The sequence below is a fragment of the Hyaena hyaena genome, unplaced genomic scaffold (assembly GCF_003009895.1).
Source record: "Hyaena hyaena isolate Hyena2069 unplaced genomic scaffold, ASM300989v1 scaffold_120, whole genome shotgun sequence".
NCBI lineage: Eukaryota > Metazoa > Chordata > Mammalia > Carnivora > Hyaenidae > Hyaena > Hyaena hyaena.
In genome coordinates, this window is record NW_024080752.1 from 1,129,652 (window position 1) to 1,153,535 (window position 23,884).

At 36.7% G+C, this 23,884-nt stretch overlaps 1 protein-coding gene across 1 annotated transcript in view; it reads right to left on the minus strand.

Moving 5' to 3' along the window:
- Positions 1-23,884, minus strand: part of TMOD3 (tropomodulin 3) — a 49,968-nt gene that overhangs the window by 15,632 nt on the left and 10,452 nt on the right. The window contains exons 3-4 of the mRNA XM_039237135.1: positions 10,481-10,603; positions 8,893-8,982 (exon numbers count right to left, since the gene is read on the minus strand). Of these exons, the coding sequence (XP_039093066.1) occupies positions 8,893-8,982; positions 10,481-10,603 (213 nt within the window). The remainder of the gene's footprint in view (positions 1-8,892; positions 8,983-10,480; positions 10,604-23,884) is intronic.

Sequence of the window (23,884 nt, forward strand, 5' to 3'; positions counted from 1 at the left end):
GCTTACATTCTGCCTCTCAAAATAAATTAATTAAAAAAAAAAAAAAGAAAAAAAGCCCCAACTACTAATAGACATGCCAAGAGTAAAGTTAAAGAAATCCAAATCTATAACTAAAGCCAACAAACCATTAAAGACAAGAAAAGATTAGGGAAAATCTTCAGAAACAACCACAAAACAAGTAATAAAATGGCAATAAATATGTACTATAATTTGAGTGTAAATGTACTAGATGCTCCAATCAAAAGACACAGGGTAACAGAATGGATTAAAAAAAGAGGACTCATCTATATGCTGCCTACAAGAGACTAATTCTAGACTTAAAGACACCTGCAGATTTAAAGTGAGGGGATGGAGAACCACCTAACATGCAAATAGATGTCAAAAGAAAGCCAGAGTAGCAGTACTTATGTTGGACAAAATAGATTTTAAAGCAAAGACTATATAACAAAAGACAAAGAAGGACACTATAAAATAATAAAGGGAATAATCCAACAAGATATGACAATTGTAAATATTTCTGCACTCAACATGGAAGCACTCATATACATAAAAGTTATTAACAAACATAAAATAACTAGTCAATAATCATGCAATCATAGTAAGGGACTTTAACACCCCATTTACATCAATGGACAGATCATCTACACAGAAAATCATTACGGAAACAATTGATTAGAATGACACACTGGACTAGACAGATTTAACAGATATATTCAGAACACTCCATCCTAATACGGCAGAATACACATTCTTTTCAAGTGCACATAGAACATTCTTGAGAACAGATCACATATTAGAACACAAAACAAGCCTCAACAAATCCAAAAAGATCGAAGTCATACCATGCATCTTTTCTGAACACTAAACTCCAATGAAACTAGGAGTCAACCACAACAAAAAATCTGGAAAGACCACAAATACATGGAGGTTAAATAACATGATACTAAAAAATGAACAGGTCAACCAGGAAATAAAATAAGAAATTAAAAAATGCATGAAAACAAATGAAAATGAAAACACAAAGGTTCAAAGCTTTCGGGATGCAGCAAAATTGGTTTTAAGAGGGAAGTTTAGGGGCGCCTGGGTGGCTTAGTCGGTTAAGCGTCCGACTTTCCGACTTTCGCTTAGGTCATGATCTCGCGGTTCATGGGTTTGTGCCCCACGTCGGGCTCTGTGCTGACTGCCAGCTCAGAGCCTGGAGCCTGTTTCAGTCTGTGACTCCCTCTCTCTCTGACCCTCCCCTGCTCACACTTTCTCTCTCCTAGAAATAAATAAAAATATTTAAAAAAAAAAAAGAGGGAAGTTTATAACAATACAGGCCTACTTCAAGAGATAAGAAAAATCTTAATCAACCTAACTTCACACCTAAAGAAGCTAGAAAAAGAACAAACAAAACCTAAAACTAGCAGAAGGAGGGAGATATAATGATTAGAGCAAGAATAAATGATACAGAAACTAAAAAAAAAACAAACAAAAAAAACCAAAAGAAAAACAAGAGAATGAATCAATGAAACCAGGAACTGGTTCTTTGGGGGTGGGGGGTGGGGGTGGGAAATCAATAAAACTGATAAACTCCTAGCCAGAATTATCAAGAAAAAAAGAGAAAGGACCCAAATAAATAAAATTACAAATGAGAGAGGAGGAATAACACTACAGAAATACAAACAACTATAACAGAATATTACAAAAAACTATAAGCCAACAAACTGGACAACCTAGAAGAAATGAATAAACTCCTCAACACATATAAACTACTAAAACTTAAACTTGAAAAAATGGTAATATTTGAACAGAGTGATTATCAGCAAAGAAATTAAGTCAGTAATCAAAAAACTTCCAAGAAATAAAAGTCCAGGACCAGATGGCTTCACAGGCCAATTTTACCAAACATCTAAAGAATTAATACGTATCCTTTTCAAACCATTAAAAAAAAAATGGAAAAGGAAAACTTCCACATTTGTTCTTTGAGGCCAGAACAAATTTGGTTACTACCCAGATAACCAAACCAGATAAATGCACCACAAAAAAAGAGAACTACAGTCCAAATCTCTGATGAACATATATGTAAAAACCCTCAACAAAATGCTAGCAAACTGAATGCTACAATATGCCAAAAAAAATCATTCACCATGATCAAGTGGAATTTATTCCTGGGTTGTTAGGGTGGTTCAATATTCACAAATCAATGTGATATATCACATAAATAAGAGAAAGGATAAGAACCATATGCTCATTTCAACAGACACAGAAAAGGTATTTAACAAAGTACAACATTCATCCATGATAAAAACCTACAACAAAGCAGGTGTAGAGGGAACATAAGTCAACATAATAAAGGCCATCTATGAAAAATCTACTGCTAACATCCTTAATAAGGAAAAACTGAGAGATTTTCTTCTAAGGTCAGGAATAAGACAAGGATGTCCACTCTCATCACTTTTTTTTTTTAAGTTCATTCATTTAGGTTTTTTTTTTAATTTTTTAATGTTTTATTTATTTCTGAGAGACACAGCATGAACAGGGGTCAGAGAGAGAGGGAGACACAGAATACGAAACAGGCTCCAGGCTCTGAGCTAGCTGTCAGCACAGAGCCCGACACGGGGCTTGAACCCACGAACCATGAGATCATGACCTGAGCCAAAGTCAGATGCTTAACCAACTGAGCCACCTAGGCACCCGGCATTCATTTAGTTTTGAGAGAGAGAGAGTATGAGTAAGGAAGGGATAGAAAGAGAGGAAGACAGAGAATCCCAGGCAGGCTCTATACTGCCAGCATTGAGACAGATGTGGGGCTCAAACTCATGAACCATGCGATCATGACCTGAGACAAACCCAAGAACCATAAGCTTAACCAACTGAGCCACCCAGGCACCACTCACTCTCACCACTTTTATTCAACATAGTGCTCCAAGTCCTAACCACAGCAATCCGACAATGAAAAGAAATAAAACGCAACCAGATCAGCAAAGAAGTAGTATAACTTTCACTATCTGCAGATGATAGGACACTGTATATAGAAAACCCAAAAGAATCTACCAAAAACCTACTATAACTGATAAACAAATTCAGTAAAGTCACAGGATACATAATCAACATACAAAAATTTGTTGCATTTCTACACACCAATAATGAAGCAGCAGAGAGATTAAGATGACAATCCCATTTACAATTGTACCCCAAATAAGATATCTGGGAATAAACCTAACCGAAAAGGTGAAAGATCTGTACCTGAAAACTATAAAACACTGATAAAAGATAAACTGAAGATGACACAAAGAAGGGGCAGACATTCCTTGTTCATGGACTGGAAGAGCAAATATTGTTAAAATGTCTACACTACCCCAAACAATCTACACCTTTAATGCAATCTCTATCAAAATTCCAACAGCATTTTTCACAGAACTAGAACAAACAATTATAAAATGTGTATGGAACCGCAAAAGACCCAGAATAGCCAAGGCAACCTTGAAAAACCAAAGCTGGAGGCAGCACAATTCCAGACTTCAGTTATATTATAAAGCTTTAGTAATCAAAACAGTATGTACTGGTACAAAAATAGACACACAGATTAAAAGAACACAGTAGAAAACCCAGAAATAAACCTTTAAGTATATGATCAATTAATCTTCAACAAAGCAGGAAAAAGTATCCAGTGGGAAAAACTCTCTTCAACAAATAGTACTGGGAAAACTAATGACAACACACAAAAGAAAGAAATTGGCCCACCTTTTTTATAACATAGCAAAAATAAATTCAAAACAGATTAAAGATCTAGATAAGAAACCTGAAACCACAAAATCCTAGAAAAGAACACTGGCTATACCCATTTTGTTCTAGATAGGTGCCCAGAGGCAAAGGAAACAAAAGTGAAAATAAACTATTGGGACTACATCAAAACAAAAAGCTCCTGTACAGTGAAGAAAACAATCAACAAAACTAAAAAGGCGACCTACAGAATGGGAGAAGATATTTGCAAATGACATATCCAGTGAACGGTTAGTATCCAAAATATATAAAGAACTCATACAACTCAACACCCCAAACCCAAACAATCTAATTTAAAAATAGGCATAAGACATGAACAGACATTTCTCCAAAGAAAACAAATAGATGGCCAACAGACACATGAAAAAATGCTCATCATCACTAATCATCAGGGAAATGCAAATCAAAACTACTATATCACCTCACACCTGTAAGAATGGCTAGAATAAAAAACATGGGAAACAATAAGTGTTGGTGAGAATATGGAGAAAAAGGAATCCTCTTGCACTGTTGGCGGGAATGCAAACTGGTGCAGCCACTGTTGGTGGGAAAACAGTATGGACTATCTTAAAAAATTAAAAATAGAGCTACCCTAGGATCCAGCAATCACACTATTGGGTATTTCTCCAAAGAATACAAAAACACTAATTCAAAGGGATACATGCACCCCTATGTTTATGGCAGCATTATTTACAATAGCCAAGAGATCAAAGCAGTTCAAGTATCCATCAACTGATGAATGGATAAAAATGATGTTGTGTATATATACAATGGAACATTATTCAACCATAAAAATGAATGAAATCTTGCCATTTGCAATGACTTGGATGGAGCTAGAGAGTATAATGCTAAGTGAAGTAAATCAATCAGACAAATACTATAAGATTACACTCCTATGTGGAATTAAAAAAAAAAAGAAACAAGCGAAGTAAAAAAGAGAGAAACTAACAGACTCAACTATAGAGAACAAACCGAAGGGTATCAGAGGAGTGGTGGGTGGGAGGATGGGTGAAACAGGTGGTGGGGATTAAGGAGTGCACTTGTGATGAGCACCAGGTGATTAAAATAAAAAGTTTAAAAAAGTGATACCACAAGGTTGCAATCAGCCAAACTGAGAATGTGGAAAATTTGACATGACCACTCAGTTTCTTTAAGAAATGAATAGCATGAAGAAAGGAGGAGAGAGGTTGAGGAGGGGAACTGTTGTGAAATTAAAAGGAATTGAAACCAAGTGACAACCAAATACAATGTGTGACCCTTATATGCACCCTGATGTGAACAAACCAACCGTGAGATGTTTTTGACAGACCTTGGGAAATCTAAACATGGACTGGGTAGCAGAGGACATGAAGGAATCATTAATTTTTAAGTTTGATAATGGCAGTGTGGTTGTATTAAAAGGAAAGCCTTTATTTGTGAGAGACACATATGGAAATATTTGTGGGTGAAGTAACACAGATGAACAGCAATTGCTTTAAAATATTCCAGGGGGAAAAAAGTGAAAGGGGTGGGGAAGGAGGCAGACAATGAATGAAACAAGACGGACAAAATGATAAAAACAGTGGAAGCTGAGGAACAGATAATATTATTCTCTCTTCTGTGTGTAATACAACATTATACAGATGTCTGAATGAGGTAGATCTATATGTACTAAATAGGAAACATGACATACTGCTAAGTGATACACTATATAGCATGGGTTTAAAATCCTTACCACTAACTTTGTGTGATACTGAAGTGAGTTACTTAATCAATCTAAAACCTGAGTTCCTCACATACAAATTAAGGATAATAAAACTTATTTTACATAACTGTTAAGGATTAAATGAGAACGATTCATATTCAAAAGCGATGCATACAAGATGACTACGTCAGCACTCAAGGAAATGATCAATACAGTTGACTCTTAACAACATAGGGTTGAGGTGCAGACTCCCACAATGGTCGAAAATCTGTGTGTAACTTCTGACTCTTCCAAAGCTTTACTAATAGTCTGCTGTAGACCAGAAAGAAGCCTGATGATGAAAACAACCCAATTTGTGTTATATGTACTATATACTGTATCTTACAATATACTAGTGTAAACAATGTCATTAAGAAAACTATTCCACACCTATATGGTCAATTAATCTACAATATAGGAGTCAAAAATATACAACAAAGAACAGTCTCTTCAGTAAGTGGTGTTGAGAAAACTGGACCGCAACAAGCAAAAGAATGAAACTGACCCACTTTCTTACACCATATACAGACATAAACAAAATGGATCAAAGACCTAATGTGAGACCTGAAGCCATAAAGCTCCAGAAAGAAAACATAGGCAATAATCTCTTGGACATCGGCCTTAACAACATGTTTGTGGATATGTCTTGTTAGGAAAGGGAAACAAAAGCAAAAACTATCGAGACCACATCAAAATAAAAAGCTTTTGCACAGCAAGGAAATCATCAATGAAACAAAACAGCAACCTAGTGAATGGGCAAAGATATATGCAAATGATGTATCTGATAAGGAGTTAATAGCCAAAATGCATAGAGAACTTCTAAATCTCAACACCAAAAAACCCTCAAATAATCCAACTAAACAATGGATGGAGGGACTAAATAGACATTTTTTCAAAGAAGACATAACAGATGGTCAAGAGACATGTATAAAGATGCTCAATATTACTAATCAGGTAAATGCAAATCAAAACCACAATGAGGTAACACCTCACACTTGTCAGAATGGCTAAAATGAAAGAAACAACAAAATAACAAGTGTTGGTTGACATGGGTATGGAGAAAAGGAACTCTTGTGCACTGTGGGTGGGAATGTAAATTGGTGCAGCCACTGTAGGAAACAGTATGTAGATTCCTTAAAAAATTAAAAATAGAAATACTGTATGATCCAGTATTTCCACTACTAGGTATTCACCCAAAAAATACAAAAACACTAATTGGAAAAGATATATGTATCTGTATGTTTACTGTAGCATTATTTACAACACTCAAGACATGGAAGCAACCTAAGTGTCCATCCATAGATGAATGGATAAAGAAGATGTGATATATACATATAATGGAATATAACTCAACAATAAGCAAGAATGAGATCTTTCCATTCGTGACAAAAGGATGGACCAAGAGGACATTATACCAAGTGAAATAAGTCAGAGAAAGACAAATACCATATGATGTCACTTATATTTGGAATCTAAAAAAACGAAACACCAAACAACAAAAAAACAGACTCTTAAATACAGAAAACAAAGTAGTGGTTTGCAGAGGAGAAGTGGGTAAGGGGAGATAGGCAAAATAAAGGGCATTACGAGACACAGACTTTCAGTTATAAAATAAATCACAGAGATGAAAAGTACAGCATAGGGAATATAGTCAATAATATGATAATAACAAAATCACAGAGATGAAAAGTACAGCATAGGGAATATAGTCAATAATATGATAATAACATTATACAATGACAAATGATGACTACACTTATGGTGAGCACTGAGTGATGGACAGAACTGTGGAATAAATATGCTGTACACCTGAAACTAATATAACATTGTATGTCAAGTGCACTCATTAATAAAAAAGAAAATTGTAAGGAAGAGAAAATACATTTACAGTACTATACTGTAATTATTAAAAAGAATCCATATAAGTGGACCCACACAGTTCAAAACTGTGTTAAGGGTCAAATGTAATATTATTGTAAGGGGCCCCATGTGGCTCAGTCGGTTAACTGTCCGACTCTTGGTTTCAGCTCAGGTCATGATCTCACGGTTTGTGAGTTTGAGCCCTGCTTTAGGCTCCAAGCTGACAGTGCAGAGCCTGCTTGGGATTCTCTCTCCCTCTGCCCCTCCCCTGCTTACTCTGCCTCTCTCTCAAAGACAAAAATAAACTAAAAAAAAAAAAAAAAAGAAAAAGAAAAATTAAGTTGCAAGAAATATCTACAGTATGATCCCATTTTGTAAAAACCTTTTAAAAGACTATGTAAAACGTGTGTATGTATGTGTGTTTGTATGAACACAGAACAAGTCTAGAAGAATCATACAACAAACTGTTAACAATTAAGGTTGGGGTTGGGGGGAGCAGAAGGCATAATGGCTATGAATAGTGACACTTTTACTTTTTATGTCTTACACTTAGGTATTACTCAAATATATGTATTACAAAAATATGTATTACTTTGGTCATTTTAATAAAACATCCTATAAATGATTTTTTAAAAAACACTTGCTTTTGTTTATTTAATCCTGTAACAGATTAAAAGGTTCAGATTTGGGGCACCTGGGTGGCTCAGTCGGTTAAGCACCTGACTTCAGCTCAGGTCATGATCTCACTGCCATATTAGTTCAAGTCCTGTGTTGGGCTCTATGCTGACAGCTCAGAGCCTGAAGCCTGCTTTGGATTCTGTGTCTCCCTCCCGCTTTCTGCCCTTCTCCTGGCTCACACCCTGTCTCTCAAAAATGAACATTATAAAATAATAATTAAAAAATAGAAAAATTTAAAAAAATACAAGGTTCAGATTCAGATGGTTTGTCCTGAATCTGATTTTATAACATAGTTTCTTTGTCAGCATTGTTATAGTTTTCTTGAAAATCAGTAACACTGAAAATAAAATGTCAACAAAAACCAAAGTTTGATTGGTTTTTATAGTGTTTACCATTTAGTATTATTTATTTTTAATTATTATTATTTTTTTAGTGTTTGTTTATTTGGAGAGAGAGAGAGAGATAGCAAGAGCAGGGAGGGGCAAAGAGAGAGGGAGGCACAGAATCGGAAGCAGGCTCCAGGCTCTGAGTTGTCAGCACAGAGCCCCATGTGGGGCTCAAAATCATGAACCACGAGATCATGACCTGAGGCAAAGTCTGATGTTTAACTGACTGAGCCACCCAGGCAACCCCCCAGTATTATTTAGTGAGGTAAGAGTGGTTCCTATTATATTTGCTGCCACAATAAGAATATTTAACTCTATTTTCAATGGTTTTCCATGTCAATACCATCTAACTGGAATCTTAGGTTTCAAGTACTTATATAGAACATTTGGTATATATATACTGAATTTGATACATGGAGAAAACAAAATACAGTACATTTAACAAAGGATTCAAATTCACAATGCAGTACAAATACTCACTTGAAAAGTGTTCTTGGTCAACACCATTACTACTTCCCACTATATTACAAAATTGTGCATTCGTTATCAAATTGTGCATCCCAAGGATAGCTATAAATATAGAAAAAAGGGTTATTTTTATTTCCATTGGTTTTAAACATAAAGAACTGATTTTACAACCAAAAATTTCTGGTTTTAACATCTTCTGAACATTTTCCTACTCAATTAAAATACAGATTTTGCAGCCCAAAAAAAGGAAACGTGATTAAAAAATCACCTACAGTATCTTTCTCATTAATACCCTTAATATTTTCCCTTTCATTTTGGAATTCAGATCTCCCCACAGTTCTGAATTCAGACATACAACTGGAAACAGTCTAACCCTAAATGTAAATCTATGCTTAGCTCCATCTGGTGGCTAAGAGAGAATACTGAAATGATGTATGTTTGCTGTTCATCCTTCACACAAGGTTCTAGGAACAGTTCAAAGGTGGGATTTTCACCTTAACCATTATTTTTATATTTGTTAACTTTCATGTTAATTTACATTCATATTTTAGCTAAGGGTAAAAATACCAAAAGTATAGTTGAACTCTTATCTTTAAGATTAACGTAGCATCCCTCAAAAATGACAGTAGTGATAAATTTCGTTTTTGGTTCTGATGCCCTTTTTGCACCAATGTGGCAGAAGCTACAGCATGCCCCCAGCCCACTCCACCCTGCTGAAAGCACCATTTACAAACATCTCAGTCTTCAGCATTCCAAGAAATAAGACACCTGCTCTGGCTGCAGCCCCATGCTTTAATTGTCCTTGTCCTGGGTCCTCCCGTAAGAACCATCATTCTCCTTTCAAACATGTTAGCTCTTGGGGTTACTTGGTACTAAGATATCCCCATAGGTCATATTTTTCTACGTAGGAAAATGGGTGTGTGCTGAGGCTGCTGGGGGAGATATTTGTCCAGATAAGAAACTGGCAATGATGAAAATAACAGAGAGGTTTGGAGTGTTCCATATATTTCAAAAGAGATGGAAAAGTGGTGAGTATAACTGCTTTCCAGTTATTCATCTTGGGGTCCTCTTTTTCTGCAAAGTTTACTTATTTATTTATTTATTTATTTATTTTTAGTAATCTCTACACTCAATGTGAGGCTCAAACTCACAATCCCAAGATCAAGAGTCGCATACTCTACCGACTCAGCCAGCCAGGTGCCCCTCATCTCAGGGTCTTCTGATAAAACGAGACAGTAGTTGACCCTGAAGACTCTTTTTCAATGCTTAGATAGGACAGCTTCTTGCTGAGCACCAGCTGATCAAAGATTTTTATAAAGACTTTCAAATATGGTAACGTGGGAAACGATGTCAAATACTATGTATTATAATTACACTATGTATAATACATACATTCATTAACATAAAAACTCACCAGTGACAGCATTTTAAAAACTGAAATCCTTTATGTCACATTTATAGGGTACAAAACAAAGCTAAGTATGTGGTCACTGAGTCAACAGCACTTTGCTAGGCAAAGGAAGCATCTATATGATGTATACAGGGGTGTGCTGGTATTCCCCTTCCCTCCACGTATTCACAAATGTGTTTTAGGAGATACCTGCAAGGTCACACAATTCTGTATCAGAAGCACTTGTCAAAGCTTCTTCTAATTCTGGGTCAAGAGATACTTTTTCTTCTGTGAAAGTCTGTACAGGCTTCTGTTTAGGGATAAATATTTTCCCTGTAAAATAAAGCAGTTTGTTAATTCCAATACTACTGCTACAAACTCATTACTATTTACTCTTCTAACAAAAATTATGAAAAGTATGTACAATTGAAGCTAAAGAAAAAAATCAAGATAAACATCTATAATAACATTTCATCTTCAATATGTATTATAAGTTTCCAGGGCAATATTTGGCTGTAAAAGTTGAAATGAAGGGAAAAAAATCATCTGAGAAATACTCCTTTTTGTGAAAATAAAAATAGGCTCTTTTGGAATAATTTGGAGTTACTAAACAAATAGTTAAAAGATGAATGTAGGAATAAATTTTAAGAACCTATAAAACTCCAGAGAGATTAAAAAAAAAAAAAAAACCCTGCAAAATCCACTTTATTTTTTATATTTTTAAGTTCTTATTTATTTGAGAGAGACAGAATGAGAAGAGTATGGGTAGAGAGGGGGACAGAGGATTCAAAGTGGGATCTGTGCTGATAGCAGAGGGGCCGACACAGGGCTTGAACTCACAAACCATGAGATCATGACATAAGCCAAAACCAAGAGTCAGATACCTGACTGAGCCATCCAGGCACCCCTTTCATATTGTTAAGCAACAAGCTGTTATAGTCACTTGGGGGATGGCAGATGTAATTATGATTCCAGAAATTCAAGATCTAATTGCAAAGAAATTCCTGTTGGTCCTAAGTGGTGTCCTGAAACTTTAGGTCACTGTTCGTCTAAGCCTCAATAGATAATAAGAAGGTTTACCTGATAAGAAACTAGTTATTGTAGAGAACTAAAATCTTTACTATGTGAAAACCACTATTTTATTACCATATGTCCAATGCAAGATTGAAAACATGAAGAGAATTGGAATTGATGATACAACTCATGACCAAACAAGATGGACTCACATGGCGGAGCCTGGGTTACCACGACTGCCTCCAGTTTCTCTCCAAGGACAAGTGAAAAGTCTTACTAAGTGATCTAGAAAGGCTGATGCATAGATTCACAGATGTGCCAAAGAAACTACCAGAGATATATGAAACAATATGTGGCCTGATGGATCTATGCAGTACTCTATCAAAAGAATGTCTGTGGGCTTACAATCAGTGAGTGTTGTATACTTCTTCAAGGTACATCAATTAATGTACCCATAGGAATCTGGCCAAAACTGTTCAGCTATTTTCCGTTAAGCCCATCTAAAGGATCTTAATCTCTGATATTATATGTTTTTAACGTCTAGCATTTCCATTTGGTCCTTTTAAAAAAAAAAAGTTTCCATGTCTCTGCTGCAATTCCTCATTTGTTCATACATGCTGTCTACTTTGTCCACCAGATTCTTAGGCATTTGTCATAGTTTTTTTCACTTTTTTATTAATTTTTTTATATTTACATCCAAGTTAGCATATAGTGCAACAACTATTTCAAGAGCAGATTCCTTAATGCCCCTTACCCATTTACCCCATCCCCCTTCCCACAACCCCTCCAGTAACCCTGTTTGTTCTCCATACTTAAAGAGTCTCTTATGTTTTGTCCCCCTCCTTGTTTTTATATGACTTTTGCTTCCCTTCTCTTATGTTCATCTGTTTTGTATCTTAAAGTCCTCACATGAGTGAAGTCATATGATATTTGTCTTTCTCTGACTAATTTCGCTTAGCATGATACCCTCTAGTTCCATTCACATAGCTGCAAATGTTAAGATTTCATTCTTTTTGATCGCTGAGAAATACTCTATTGTATATATATACCACATCTTCTTTATCCATTCATCCATCGATGGACATTTGGGCGAGTTCCAAACTTTGGCTATTGTTGATAGTGCTGCTATAAACATTGGGGTGCATGTGTCCCTTTGAAACAGCACACCTATATCCCTTGGATAAAATACCTAGTAGTGCAACTGCTGGGTCATAAGGTAGTTCTATTTTTAATTTTTTGAGGAATCTCATTACTGTTTTCCAGAGTGGCTGCACCAGTTTGCATTCCCACAAGCAGTGCAAAAGAGAGCCTCTTTCTCCACATCCTTGCCAGCATCTGTTGTTGCCTGACTTGTTGATTTTATACATTCTGAGGTGTGTGAGGTGGTATCACATTGTGGTTTTGATTTTTATTTTCCTGATGATGAGTGTTGTTGAGCATCATTTCATGTGTCTATTGGCCATTTGGGGGTCTTCTTTGGAGAAGTGTCTGTTCATGTCTTTAGCCCATTTCTTCACTGGATTATTTGTTTTTACGGTGTTGAGTTTGATAAGTTCTTCATAGATTTTAGATACTGTCATAGTTATTTTTTTTTTTTAATGTTTTATTTATTTCTAGGAGAGAGAAACAGCGTGAGCAGGGGAGGGTCAGAGAGAGAGGGAGTCACAGACTGAAACAGGCTCCAGGCTCTGAGCTGGCAGTCAGCACAGAGCCCGACGCGGGGCTCGAACCCAAGAACCGCGAGATCATGACCTAAGCGAAAGTCGGAAAGTTGGACGCTTAACCGACTAAGCCACCCAGGCGCCCCTGTCATAGTTATTTTTAAAGTCTCTAGCTGATAACGCCAATATCTGGGTCATGTCTGAGTCTTCTATTGACTGCTATTTTCTTGAGTATGGGGCATATGTGTCTTAAGATCTTTGACTCCAAGCTAAGAATCTTTGTATAAAAGTATGGCAGAAACTGAAAGAAATGATATTTTTTTCTCAGAAAGAAGCATGCCCCTTAGGTTAGTGCTAAATCAATATGCTCTACCATTGAGCTAAATTTGGCCTTTGCTGCAACTTTAGTTTGATTCAGTTCCTCACTGGCTTCAAACATTTTGAATACAGGATCAGGACTTTCTCTTCAGCAAGGCCTTGTATTACAACCATGGTGAGGTTCTAGAGATCTCTTGAGCTCTTTCCTTTATTGAGCGGTGAACTTTGAGAGATTTCTCCAGACATGTGGCCTAGGCCAACAGATGACTGGGGAGCTCTCTTCGTTTTCCAGTTGCATCCCTTGATTTTTGGGCTTTGGCAGATCTCTCAGGCCCTCTCATCTTGTCTGCTTTATACTCTGTGAAGCTGGGGTTGGCCTTGAAGGGATCTGTCCCACCCCTCTTGCCTCTCCCTCAGTCTCTACCAGCTGAAAACCTATGCCTCAGGAATTTTCCCTCTGCTCTGCTTCATTGCCTCTGTTCTTGTAGCATCTCTGGCACTAAATGAAGACATGCAGGAAAGAACTGGGGTAGCACAGTCTCATCGTCTCTAGGGCTGCACTGTCCAACATGGTAGCCACTAGCCACATGTGGCTATTTAAATTTAAATTTAAATTAGAAACTCAGCTCCTCAGTCATACTAGGCACATTTCAAGTACTTGATAGCTATATTTAGCTAGATGGAGCTAACACACTGGTTAACAAAGACACTGAACATTTCCATCACGGCAGAAAGTTCTAGTGGATACCACTGCTCTAGGGCTTCTCTGGATTCTATCTATCATCCAATACATACACAGTCATTAAAAGTTTGTTAAAAGTTAGGCTGATTTCTCTTTATGCCTTTCTATGGTGGTTTTCTGCTTTTCCCTCATTTTATTTTATTTTATTTTTAATTTTTTTTTAATGTTTTTATTTATTTCTAGGAGAGAGAGAGAGAGAGACAGCGTGAGCAGGGGAGGGTCAGAGAGAGAGGGAGACACAGACTCTGAAACAGGCTCCAGGCTCTGAGCTGTCAGCACAGAGCCCGACGCGGGGCTCGAACCCACGAACCGTGAGATCATGACCTAAGCGAAAGTCGGAAAGTCGGACGCTTAACCGACTAAGCCACCCAGGCGCCCCTGCTTTTCCCTCATTTTAGTCAGAAAAGAGAGAAGTGGGTCATCAGTCTCAAGGAGGGCTTGTCACTTTCTAGAATCATTTATGTCTGTGTCCTCAAGCTCTCTGATAGCTTTTTAAAAACTGTAATAATGCACTTAGGGGCACCTGGGTGGCTCAGCCAGTTAAGTATTCGCCTCTTGATTTCAGCTAAGGTCAGGATCTCACAGTTCATGAGATTAAGCTGAGCCCTGAGCTGGGCTCTGTGCTGACAGCATGGAGCCTGCCTGGGAATCTCTCTCTCACCCTCTCTCTGCTCTTCCCCCGCTCACATACATGTGCTCTCTATCTCTCAAAATAAATACATAAACATTTTTAACAACTATAATAATGCACTTATACTGCTTGTTTAGGTTGGTATGTAAGAATAATACTCTCTTGCAACTTTGTACATCTTAGTCAGAAGTCTTTCTGGCCAAGTATTTTCTTATTTAAAAAGATGGCATGTGGTCAATCCATAGTATATTTGTATTAGTAAGGATTTTGTTTGTTTGCTTTTTAAAGTTTATTTATTTTGAGAGAGAGAGAGAACAGGGGAGGGGCAGAGAGGGAGTAAAGACAGAATCCCAGGCAGGCTTCACACTGTCAGTCAGAGCCCAACTCGGGGCTTGATCTCATGAACAATCATGAGATCTTGACTTGAGCCAAGATCAAGAGTTGGATGCTTAAATGACTGAGCCACCTAGTTTTTAACTGCATATAATAGAATACCCAATGAAAAGGGGTTTAAATGGGTGCTTTCCAAGCTTTAATGTGCACCTCACTCACATGGTGATCCTATTAAAGTACACATTCGGATCGGCACGACTGATATGGGATGAGATTTAACTAATCTGTCAGGTGATGCCAATTCTGAACTACAGACCACTTTTAAATCAGCAAGAGTTCAAACAGTAAGTATTTTTATTATCTCAGTAAGTCCAAATATAGGTGGCTATAGAGTTGGTTCAGCAGCTCACTCCTGACATCAAGTATTTAGGCTCTTTCCATTTTTCTCTTTGGCTTTAATCAGCATATAAGCCTTTGTTCTCAAGACATTCGTCTCAAGATGACCTTTGTAACTCCAAGTATCAAGCCCTCCTGCAATAAGGTCAGGACAGGAAGGAAGGGCACAACTGTCCATTTTTATAAAGAAAACTTTTTATAGTAACTTTTATAAGGAAAACTGTCCAGATTTCTCTTCTGGTCTTACTGACCAGCATTGGTCATATGTCCAACTGCAACGGAGGCATTTTCAGTCTATTTCAGAGACAAGTTGTGCCAGTAAGGATGAAGGGATTTTTGTACTGTTACTGAATAGGCAACTATGGAGTGTGTTCCAATACTGGACCAGCTGAAGTACACCTCTGTGCTCCCTTGATTCCCTGAACATTTCACCACAGATACACTGACACATATGCATATATACAAACAAGCATTCTGCATATAAGCTTCTGCAAGCTTTTCAGAGGCATGGTTTATGTTCTCTGTTTATCCCTGCATCTTTGCCTGGCACATAGCAGGCAAGCCAATTTGCTGAATAAATAATTTGGTGACCAACTCCAACTCAACTACCTCATTTTATAAAGTATAATTTAAATAACTTACACAGCATAGTTAACACTAGAACACAGGTTCCCAAACTCTTGATCCAGTGCTTCTTCCAATAAACCAGTGGCTTTCATTTAAAAACAATTTTTTAAATGTTTATTTTTGAGAGAGAACTAGAGACAGAATAGGAGCAGGCAAGGGGCAGAGAGAGGGAGACACAGAATACAAAGCAGGCTCCAAGCTCTGATCTGTCAGCACAGAGCCAGATGCAGGGCTCAAACTCACGAATCACGAGATCATGACATGAGCTAAAGTCAGATGCTTAACCAACTGAGCCACCCAGGTGCCCCTAAACTGGTGACTTTCAAACTTTACTTCTTATCAGTAGACTTTTGCCCTGAAACAAATACCTCAAATATATAATGGCATCTGTAACTGATCTTAGTACCAAATTCTGGAATTTTGGTGATTTAGATATGATTAGATAAAATTTTATTATTGGTTCACAGAAAAAGGAAATCCAAATCATTACATTCTGATAATTCCACAGTACTTTTCTCAGTGGTTGATAGTATACTTAAAGTAGCATACCATTAATGCCTTTAACTGAACTGCCATTTCACGATAATTACATTTTTCCTGAGCTTAGTCTCACCTGCATTTTCAACTGTCTGTGGGAGGGGCTTCTGAAGATTGGGTGCACACTGGATTCACCTGGGGAACTTTAAAAAATTTTGATGTCCTTGGGGCGCCTGGGTGGCTTAGTCGGTTAAGCGTCTGACTTTCGCTTAGGTCATGATCTCGCGGTTCGTGGGTTCAAGCCCCACGTCGGGCTCTGTGCTGACTGCCAGCTCGGAGCCTGCACCCTGTTTCAGTCTGTGACTCCCTCTCTCTCTGACCCTCCCCTGCTCACGCTGTTTCTTTCTCTCCTAGAAATAAATAAAACATTAAAAAAAAATTTTTTTTTAAAAATTTTGATGTCCAAGTCCCAGGGATTGTGATTTAATTGGTCTGGTGTGCTGTGTGAGACGTGGATTTTTAAAACCTCTCTGGGGATCCTAATGCATAGCAGTCAAGGTTGAGAACCACTGGATTATGGGATTCACTTATGAAACAAAACTACACAAGCTATCCAATAGCTGCCCATGTCTTATTCTAGGAACCAATGGAATCTAAAGCATTATAAAAATCGAAAATGTTTATTTTTGTAATCCTCATCTACATTCCAGAGGCATTATTCATATCTAATTTTTCCCATACATAAACTTTTGCAAACTTTATAAATACAAAATTAATTTCATCATAAAAAACAAAGCAAAACAAAATTTTGAAGAGCTTATGGAAATTTTCCTATGATAAACAATTTTTCTGTTTTATACAGCTCTGAAATAGTTTGGTACCTCAGCTGGTGTTCCTCTTTATAATAAATTATTTGTATACAGAGATTTTTGTTGTAGAGGTATTTAGCCGATACAATATTGTGTTTTTAACAATATAAAAAGTAAGTACTTCATATTTCTTCATGGTTGGTTTAACATTAACACTGTAAGAATTATATTTTAATGCATTTTTACAAAATCTAGTTATAGGAAAGTAAGAGTAATGAAATTTAACTTTATAAGAAAACAAACTAGGCAGAAATGAAGTTTAATAGTATGAGTACAAAACCTAAGGAGATCCCCCAAAATTAATTTATAGACTTAAAATACTCTTTTAAAATTTCAGCTGACTTTCTTGCAGAGAATGACAAGTGATGCTAAAATTCATATGGAAATCCAAGGGACTCAGAACTGCCAAGTAATATTGAAAGAGAAGAAAAAGATTGAAGGACTTACACATCCCAATTTCAAAATTTAATATAAAACTACTGTAATCGTGTTATGATGCCTAAGGAAAGACATCTGGATCAATGAAGAGAACTGAGAGTCCAGAAACAAACCCTTTATGTTTATGGTCAACTGAAGTCTATATGGGTACCAAGGCAATTCAATGGAGAAAGAATGGTCTTTTCAACAAATGGTGCTGGGAGAACTGGATTACTACATGCAAAAGAATGAAGTCAATCCCCTACATCATATCATACAGAAATATTAATTCAAAATGGATTACGGACCTAGATATAAGAGCTAAAACTAAAACACTCTTAGAAAAAGCAGTTAAGAAGGGCACCTGGGTGGCTCAGTCAGTTAGCATATGACTCTTGATTTCAGCTCAGATCATGATCTCAGGGTCATGAGACTGAGTCTCATGTCGGGCTCTGCAGTAAGCATGGAGCCTGCTTAAGATTCTCTCCCTCCTCCTCTCTTTGCCCTTCCCTGGCTTGTGTGGGTTCTCTCTCTCTCTTTCTCAAAAAAAAAAAAAAAAAAAGGAAATAAGAGTAAATCTCCATGACCTTGAGTTAGGCAAAGATTTTTAGATATGTTACTACAAGCACAAGAAAAAGAAAGTAGATTAGTGATTTCCTAGGGCTGGGAATAGAGTGAAGAGTGAAGACTTACTGCTAATGGGTAGGTACATGGTTTCTTTCTGGGTGATGAAAATGTTCTAACCTTAAGACTGTGGTTGATAGTTGCACAACTCTGCAAATAACGCTAAAAATCATTAAATTGAATACTCCAAATGGGAAATTCTACAATGCATACTGCATCTTAAAAAAGGTGTTCAAAAAATGTGTTAAATACAGGTTTTCTGTTTGCCCAAGTAAACTTATATTCACCCCCTAAAATGTAAAGAAAAAAGATAATTTTCAGAGACATACTGAATCAGAGAGCGGGTTTGTACTTCTTAGTCAAAATCAGCTGTTTTCTGAGAAATGCATTATTAGCAAACTGCTGGATTGATCGTCTAAAACAGAAAATACCACTCTTAATATATGTCCTAATTTAGTCTTTTATAAGTTAGACTTAAGTTAGAAATCTTAAATGACCATGATATGTTGACAAATATATTTTAATAGTTAAATATTTATAATGGTTAGTTTGGTTTGTACCCCAATATTGTGCAAGATGAATGAAATGTTAGGCTTCTGTTAGAGGTAGAGGTGTTTTGTATGGTGGTGTTTTTTGCAGACTAAGGAAATGCACAACAAATTTGATACTGCTTTTAAATAAAACTATTAAACTTATTAGTATTCCACTTTATTATCATTATCTAGATCCTTTTGTGTTTTTTCAAATCATGGATTACTTCTTTAAAGAATTCTCCATCTCATTCTGATAAAATGATTTAACCTATATAAAGGTACTGGCATAAATAAACATACTAGACACATTAATCTTTATTCCTATTTCCCCTGATGTGTATGTGTGTGTGTGACAGTTTTCCAAAACAAACTAACAACCCAAGAAGATTAAAAACCATATAGTTCCAAGTGTCTTTATCAGTGGTTCTTAATCTCAGGGAATGGAAATTGGTTAGGCATGGGTATTTCTGAAAAAGTCTCCTAAGTGATCCTGATAATTACTTATTCAAATTGATAAACACTAATCTGTATGATTATAGTTCTGAAAAGATTAGGATGCGTTATCCTGGACTAATCTAATTTTACTTTTTCTCTCCTTGAAATATGGTCAAAAAACCCTAACTTATAACTCTATCTAAATGACTTTAATTTCTTTATTTAACAAAAGAAAAGTCCAAAACTGCAATTTTTTAAAAAACTGAAACAATTCCTTATATTGAGGCAAAATAAGATAATAAACAATGACTAGATGAGAAAAAAACCAGACAAGTATGAAATGACATGCCCCTCCCACCCCCAAATGAAACAAAACAAACAAAAACAGAGCTATGATTTTTGGTTGCTAATATTAGAACAGTTCAGTAATGTTTATATAACTACAAATGACAGCTAAGGAAATAGAAGAAACCAAGATAAGAATTCATGTAATAGTGATTTAAATGCATGGCACTTACCCAAACTCATGTTTGTGCCAAGAGGGGGGAAAAAAAGGAAGATCTTGCCAAGACCCTTGTTTTTGTCACAAATCAGTAAGAGATACTGTTAACCATGTTAACAATTTTGTTGCCGGGACCTTTCTTCACTAGTCCTCATCTCTTCTCTTTTGCTGTGATACCAAGTTACAGCTACCAAAAATGTTAAGGATTATCTTAGTCATAGCTTCCAGTCTTGCTGAGTATACAAAATGTATAATAACAAGAAAAAGAGATGGCTCCTATTTATTTCATTTCTACAGAGGTGAAAGCCCCCAGCTAATTTTAGTGTCTGTTTAAAAGCTACCTGTTCCAGAATAGGTTCCAGGCAATTAGGCCACTTTAATCTCCAAGGGGCTTTGACATTATGCCTTTTGATCAGATGCACATTATTTGCATCAACCAAACTCAAGAATGAAGGGCAGACCCTGGAAAGGCATTTTTGTTTTCACCCAAAGACACAGGATACTTACTCAATACTGCAGTAAAGGCTCATTTATTCAACAAATGTTTAGTGAGTTTGTACATACTAGATAAAGAGCTACAAAGATACTGTAAGGAAAATATGACATCTTTACTTTGGGGAGATAGAATTTTGGAGACTTCCACCTGTGGCCAAAACGAAATAATAAAGACAGGATTTACCGCCATGCCTGAAACCCCAAAATGGACCAGATATATGAAAGAAGTTTTCAAGATACTAATAATCATCACACAACCATGGATACCAATCCCGGAGAGATGAGAAACAAAGGGAGCCCTGCGACTGTTCAGCTTCCTGCCTGCAGAAAGTGTCTAGCTGCAGCACAGGGAGCCAGAACCCAGGCAGAGCTGGGGTAACATTCTGAACAGAGGAGACAGAGCTGAGGTCCAGAAAGACCAAGGTGGCTGTGCGTGTGCAAGACACAATACCAGAGAAGAGAGAGTTGCACAGAGGTGGAGCTCTGGAGATTGCAGAGGGCTGCCTTTTTGTACCCACCACACGTGTGGATGGAACTACTTGGGATCAAGGAAAAAAATACAGATAATAGTGCCTGTGCTCATGCAGGGCTGGGAGCAAGACCTGTCCCCAGCACCCAGACTGTAAAATCTCATCATTCATAGGGCACTGGGTAGAGAGCTCATAAGTTCCTGCAGTGGATAAAAATTTATCCCTAGGCTGAACAGTGGTCCAGTCTCATCTAACAAATCTTAAAAACAAGTCCCTAAAAATCAAACCATTTCCAAGTGACTTAATCGTGTCCCAGAATGAAATTCAGGAATATTTACAGGTAAACCAAAATATCCAACACCCAAGAAGTTAAAATTCATAATGTCTGAATCCCACTAAAAAAATAACCAGAATGTAAGAGGCAGAAAAATTCCATCCACAGGGAAGGAAAAATAATCCAATATAACTGACTTAATAATGACAAATATAAAATTAGCAAGTAATGATAGTAAAACTATTATTATAATTATATTCCATATATTCAAAAAGTTAAGTAGAGACATGGAAGATATGGGGGGAAAAGGTAACAAAAAAGCGACAACAGAAAAGATATTCCATCCTAGCACTAATGAAAAAGTAAGACTGGCTATATTAGTATTAGACAATGTAGGTTTCAGAGTAAAGAATACTTTACCAGGGGTTAGGAAAATGACTTCATAATGACAAAATGGTCATTTCATCAAGAGTACCTATCAATCCCTAAATGAACCAAAACTAATAAGAGAGCTGCATAGTATATGATTCTGGAACAATTAATAGCAGTATTCTATACAGTATGTAAATTATACACTAAAATGTTGGCGGGAAAGGAATATGCATTCCCTGGGTATGGTTATCCAGGGGACAGTTTCCATAAAATCAGGTCTTAACATGAGCAATGAATGATCCATCTGGCTAACTCCTTACCCCAAAGGAATAATGAGTCTGTCATTCAAAAAGATACAGTGACCAGTCTGAAAAAGAGACACCAGCATCTGCATTACTAAGCTCAGGCAGTCCATTTCAAATATCAGCTTCAGTGCTGGGGAAGGACACTTTATATAGGTGCATATAAGGGAAATTTAAATTTATAAGACATGAATATAAAAGTAAGAGCCCATCTTTATCTTCAATTTAGTGGCAACAAATTACCACCAGTAGCTACATAAGCCTTCATACACTCAGGTTATAATCACAATCTTTCTGGTTTACAAAGGGATGAGGTCTGCCTTTTCTCCAAAGAAATCATGTACTCAGCAAGGTGAGGGAAGCCTCTTTTAGTGTAAGAGTAACCACTGTAAGTTTTCTGGAAAGCTAATATAATTGTGAATAAATAACTTTGAAAGTTCATGAGAAGTTTTTAGTTTAAAACATCTGGTTAAATTCACCTTTAGTAACAAACAGAGTAAGGGAAGGCATGTGGGATTTGTGGGAATGAAACCCAAGGGCATTCCTTTCTCAGGGAGGGGAAGGGAAAACAACAAGAAGCACAGACGGCTCTACCCTAAGGGTTAACAGGGAGAATAGGAGGCTCTGCAAGGAATGGAGGAGCCCCATCTGGGTGAGTCAGTGGCTCAGATGGAATTCTCCGGTGCACCTGAAGGTAGTATACAAGGTGCAACACAGCTCCACTTCATCTGTGGAATAAGGGACACTTGGGGGAAAAGACTGAGGCTAGGTAAGGGTGAAGGGTGATACTAGAAATGAAGAGGAAGACTCCTGGCAAAGAAAGGCAAAATGAGAATCAGTAAGAAATAATAAAGAGCAGGGCAAATTATTTCTCCAAGAGCCAAATTCATGACAAAGATTTATGCCTTATCTATCCTGGAGATAGAATATTCAAGATGTGTAGAAATATAATGGGAAACGCTAATCAGCTATATAGCCAGCACTCTGCATTTTCACCATTCTCAGGAATGAGGAAGAACAGGATAGATGAATACTCTCCTTCAACCTTGTCTTGGTCTCTACTGCAGTTACAGATTTTGTAGAATTAGGAAAAATAGGTGAAAAGCTTCCAAAAATTTTAATATTATATTTTTAAGTAAAAGGAATGAATATTGGAATGTGGTTTAAATTTTCTTAGTTTAGAAAATTAGTTTCTTAGGTGCTTAGTTTCTCAACATTTTGAACACAGTAGATTCGTAAGAAAGACATTTTCTTTAATACTTGCCAAGGTTACTTGATACCATATCATAACCAGAATGAGCTTATTAGATTTAGATGAACTCAACAGATGCATACACGCATATTGTGAATTCTACTGTAAACAATGCACTTAAAAACAATCCTTAATACATCTTGTCAGCTGTGCCTTACTAGCTGCCTAATACTTTCTTTTTGCTATTAATAAAACTACACTATTAAAAGCAGAACATTTACTAGTGCAGAACACAATGTTCCCAAAAATGCATCTAGGGTTAATTCCTTCTCAGACGTTGGCATACACTTTCAATTCTGTAACATTTCCCAAATCACAAAATGAAATTACTAATTTATATATAACCACTCTCAAGAGTCCTTTTTAGTCTTTCATGTCTTTTTAAAACATTTGGAGGTGTGCCTGGGTGGTTCAGTTGGTTAAGCGTCAGACTCTTGATTTGGGCTCAGGTCATGGTCTCACAAGTTCATGAATTCAAGCCCTGCACTGGGCTCTGAGTTGACATTATGGAGCCTCCTTGGGATTATCCCTCTCTCCTTCTCTCTCTGCCCCTACCCCACTTGTGCTCACTCTCTCTCGAAACAAAAACAAAAAAACAAAAACATTTTTGAGATGATCTAGTAAGACAAAATTTGGGATGCATATACACTTTTTGTTAAAAGCAAGAATCATGAAATGTCCAATTTTCAGTTTTACATTGATTCCCTTTGGTCACACCAATTCTTTGTAATTTTATCTTCACAAAGAGGGTGTGTCTTTACGTGAACAAGTATAATTAATCATTTACTCTCAGAATATGAGAAAGCAGTCAACTTTAATGACTGGATAATTCTTTTAGTGGTTCCCAATTTTTTGCTTAAAAAAATTGAA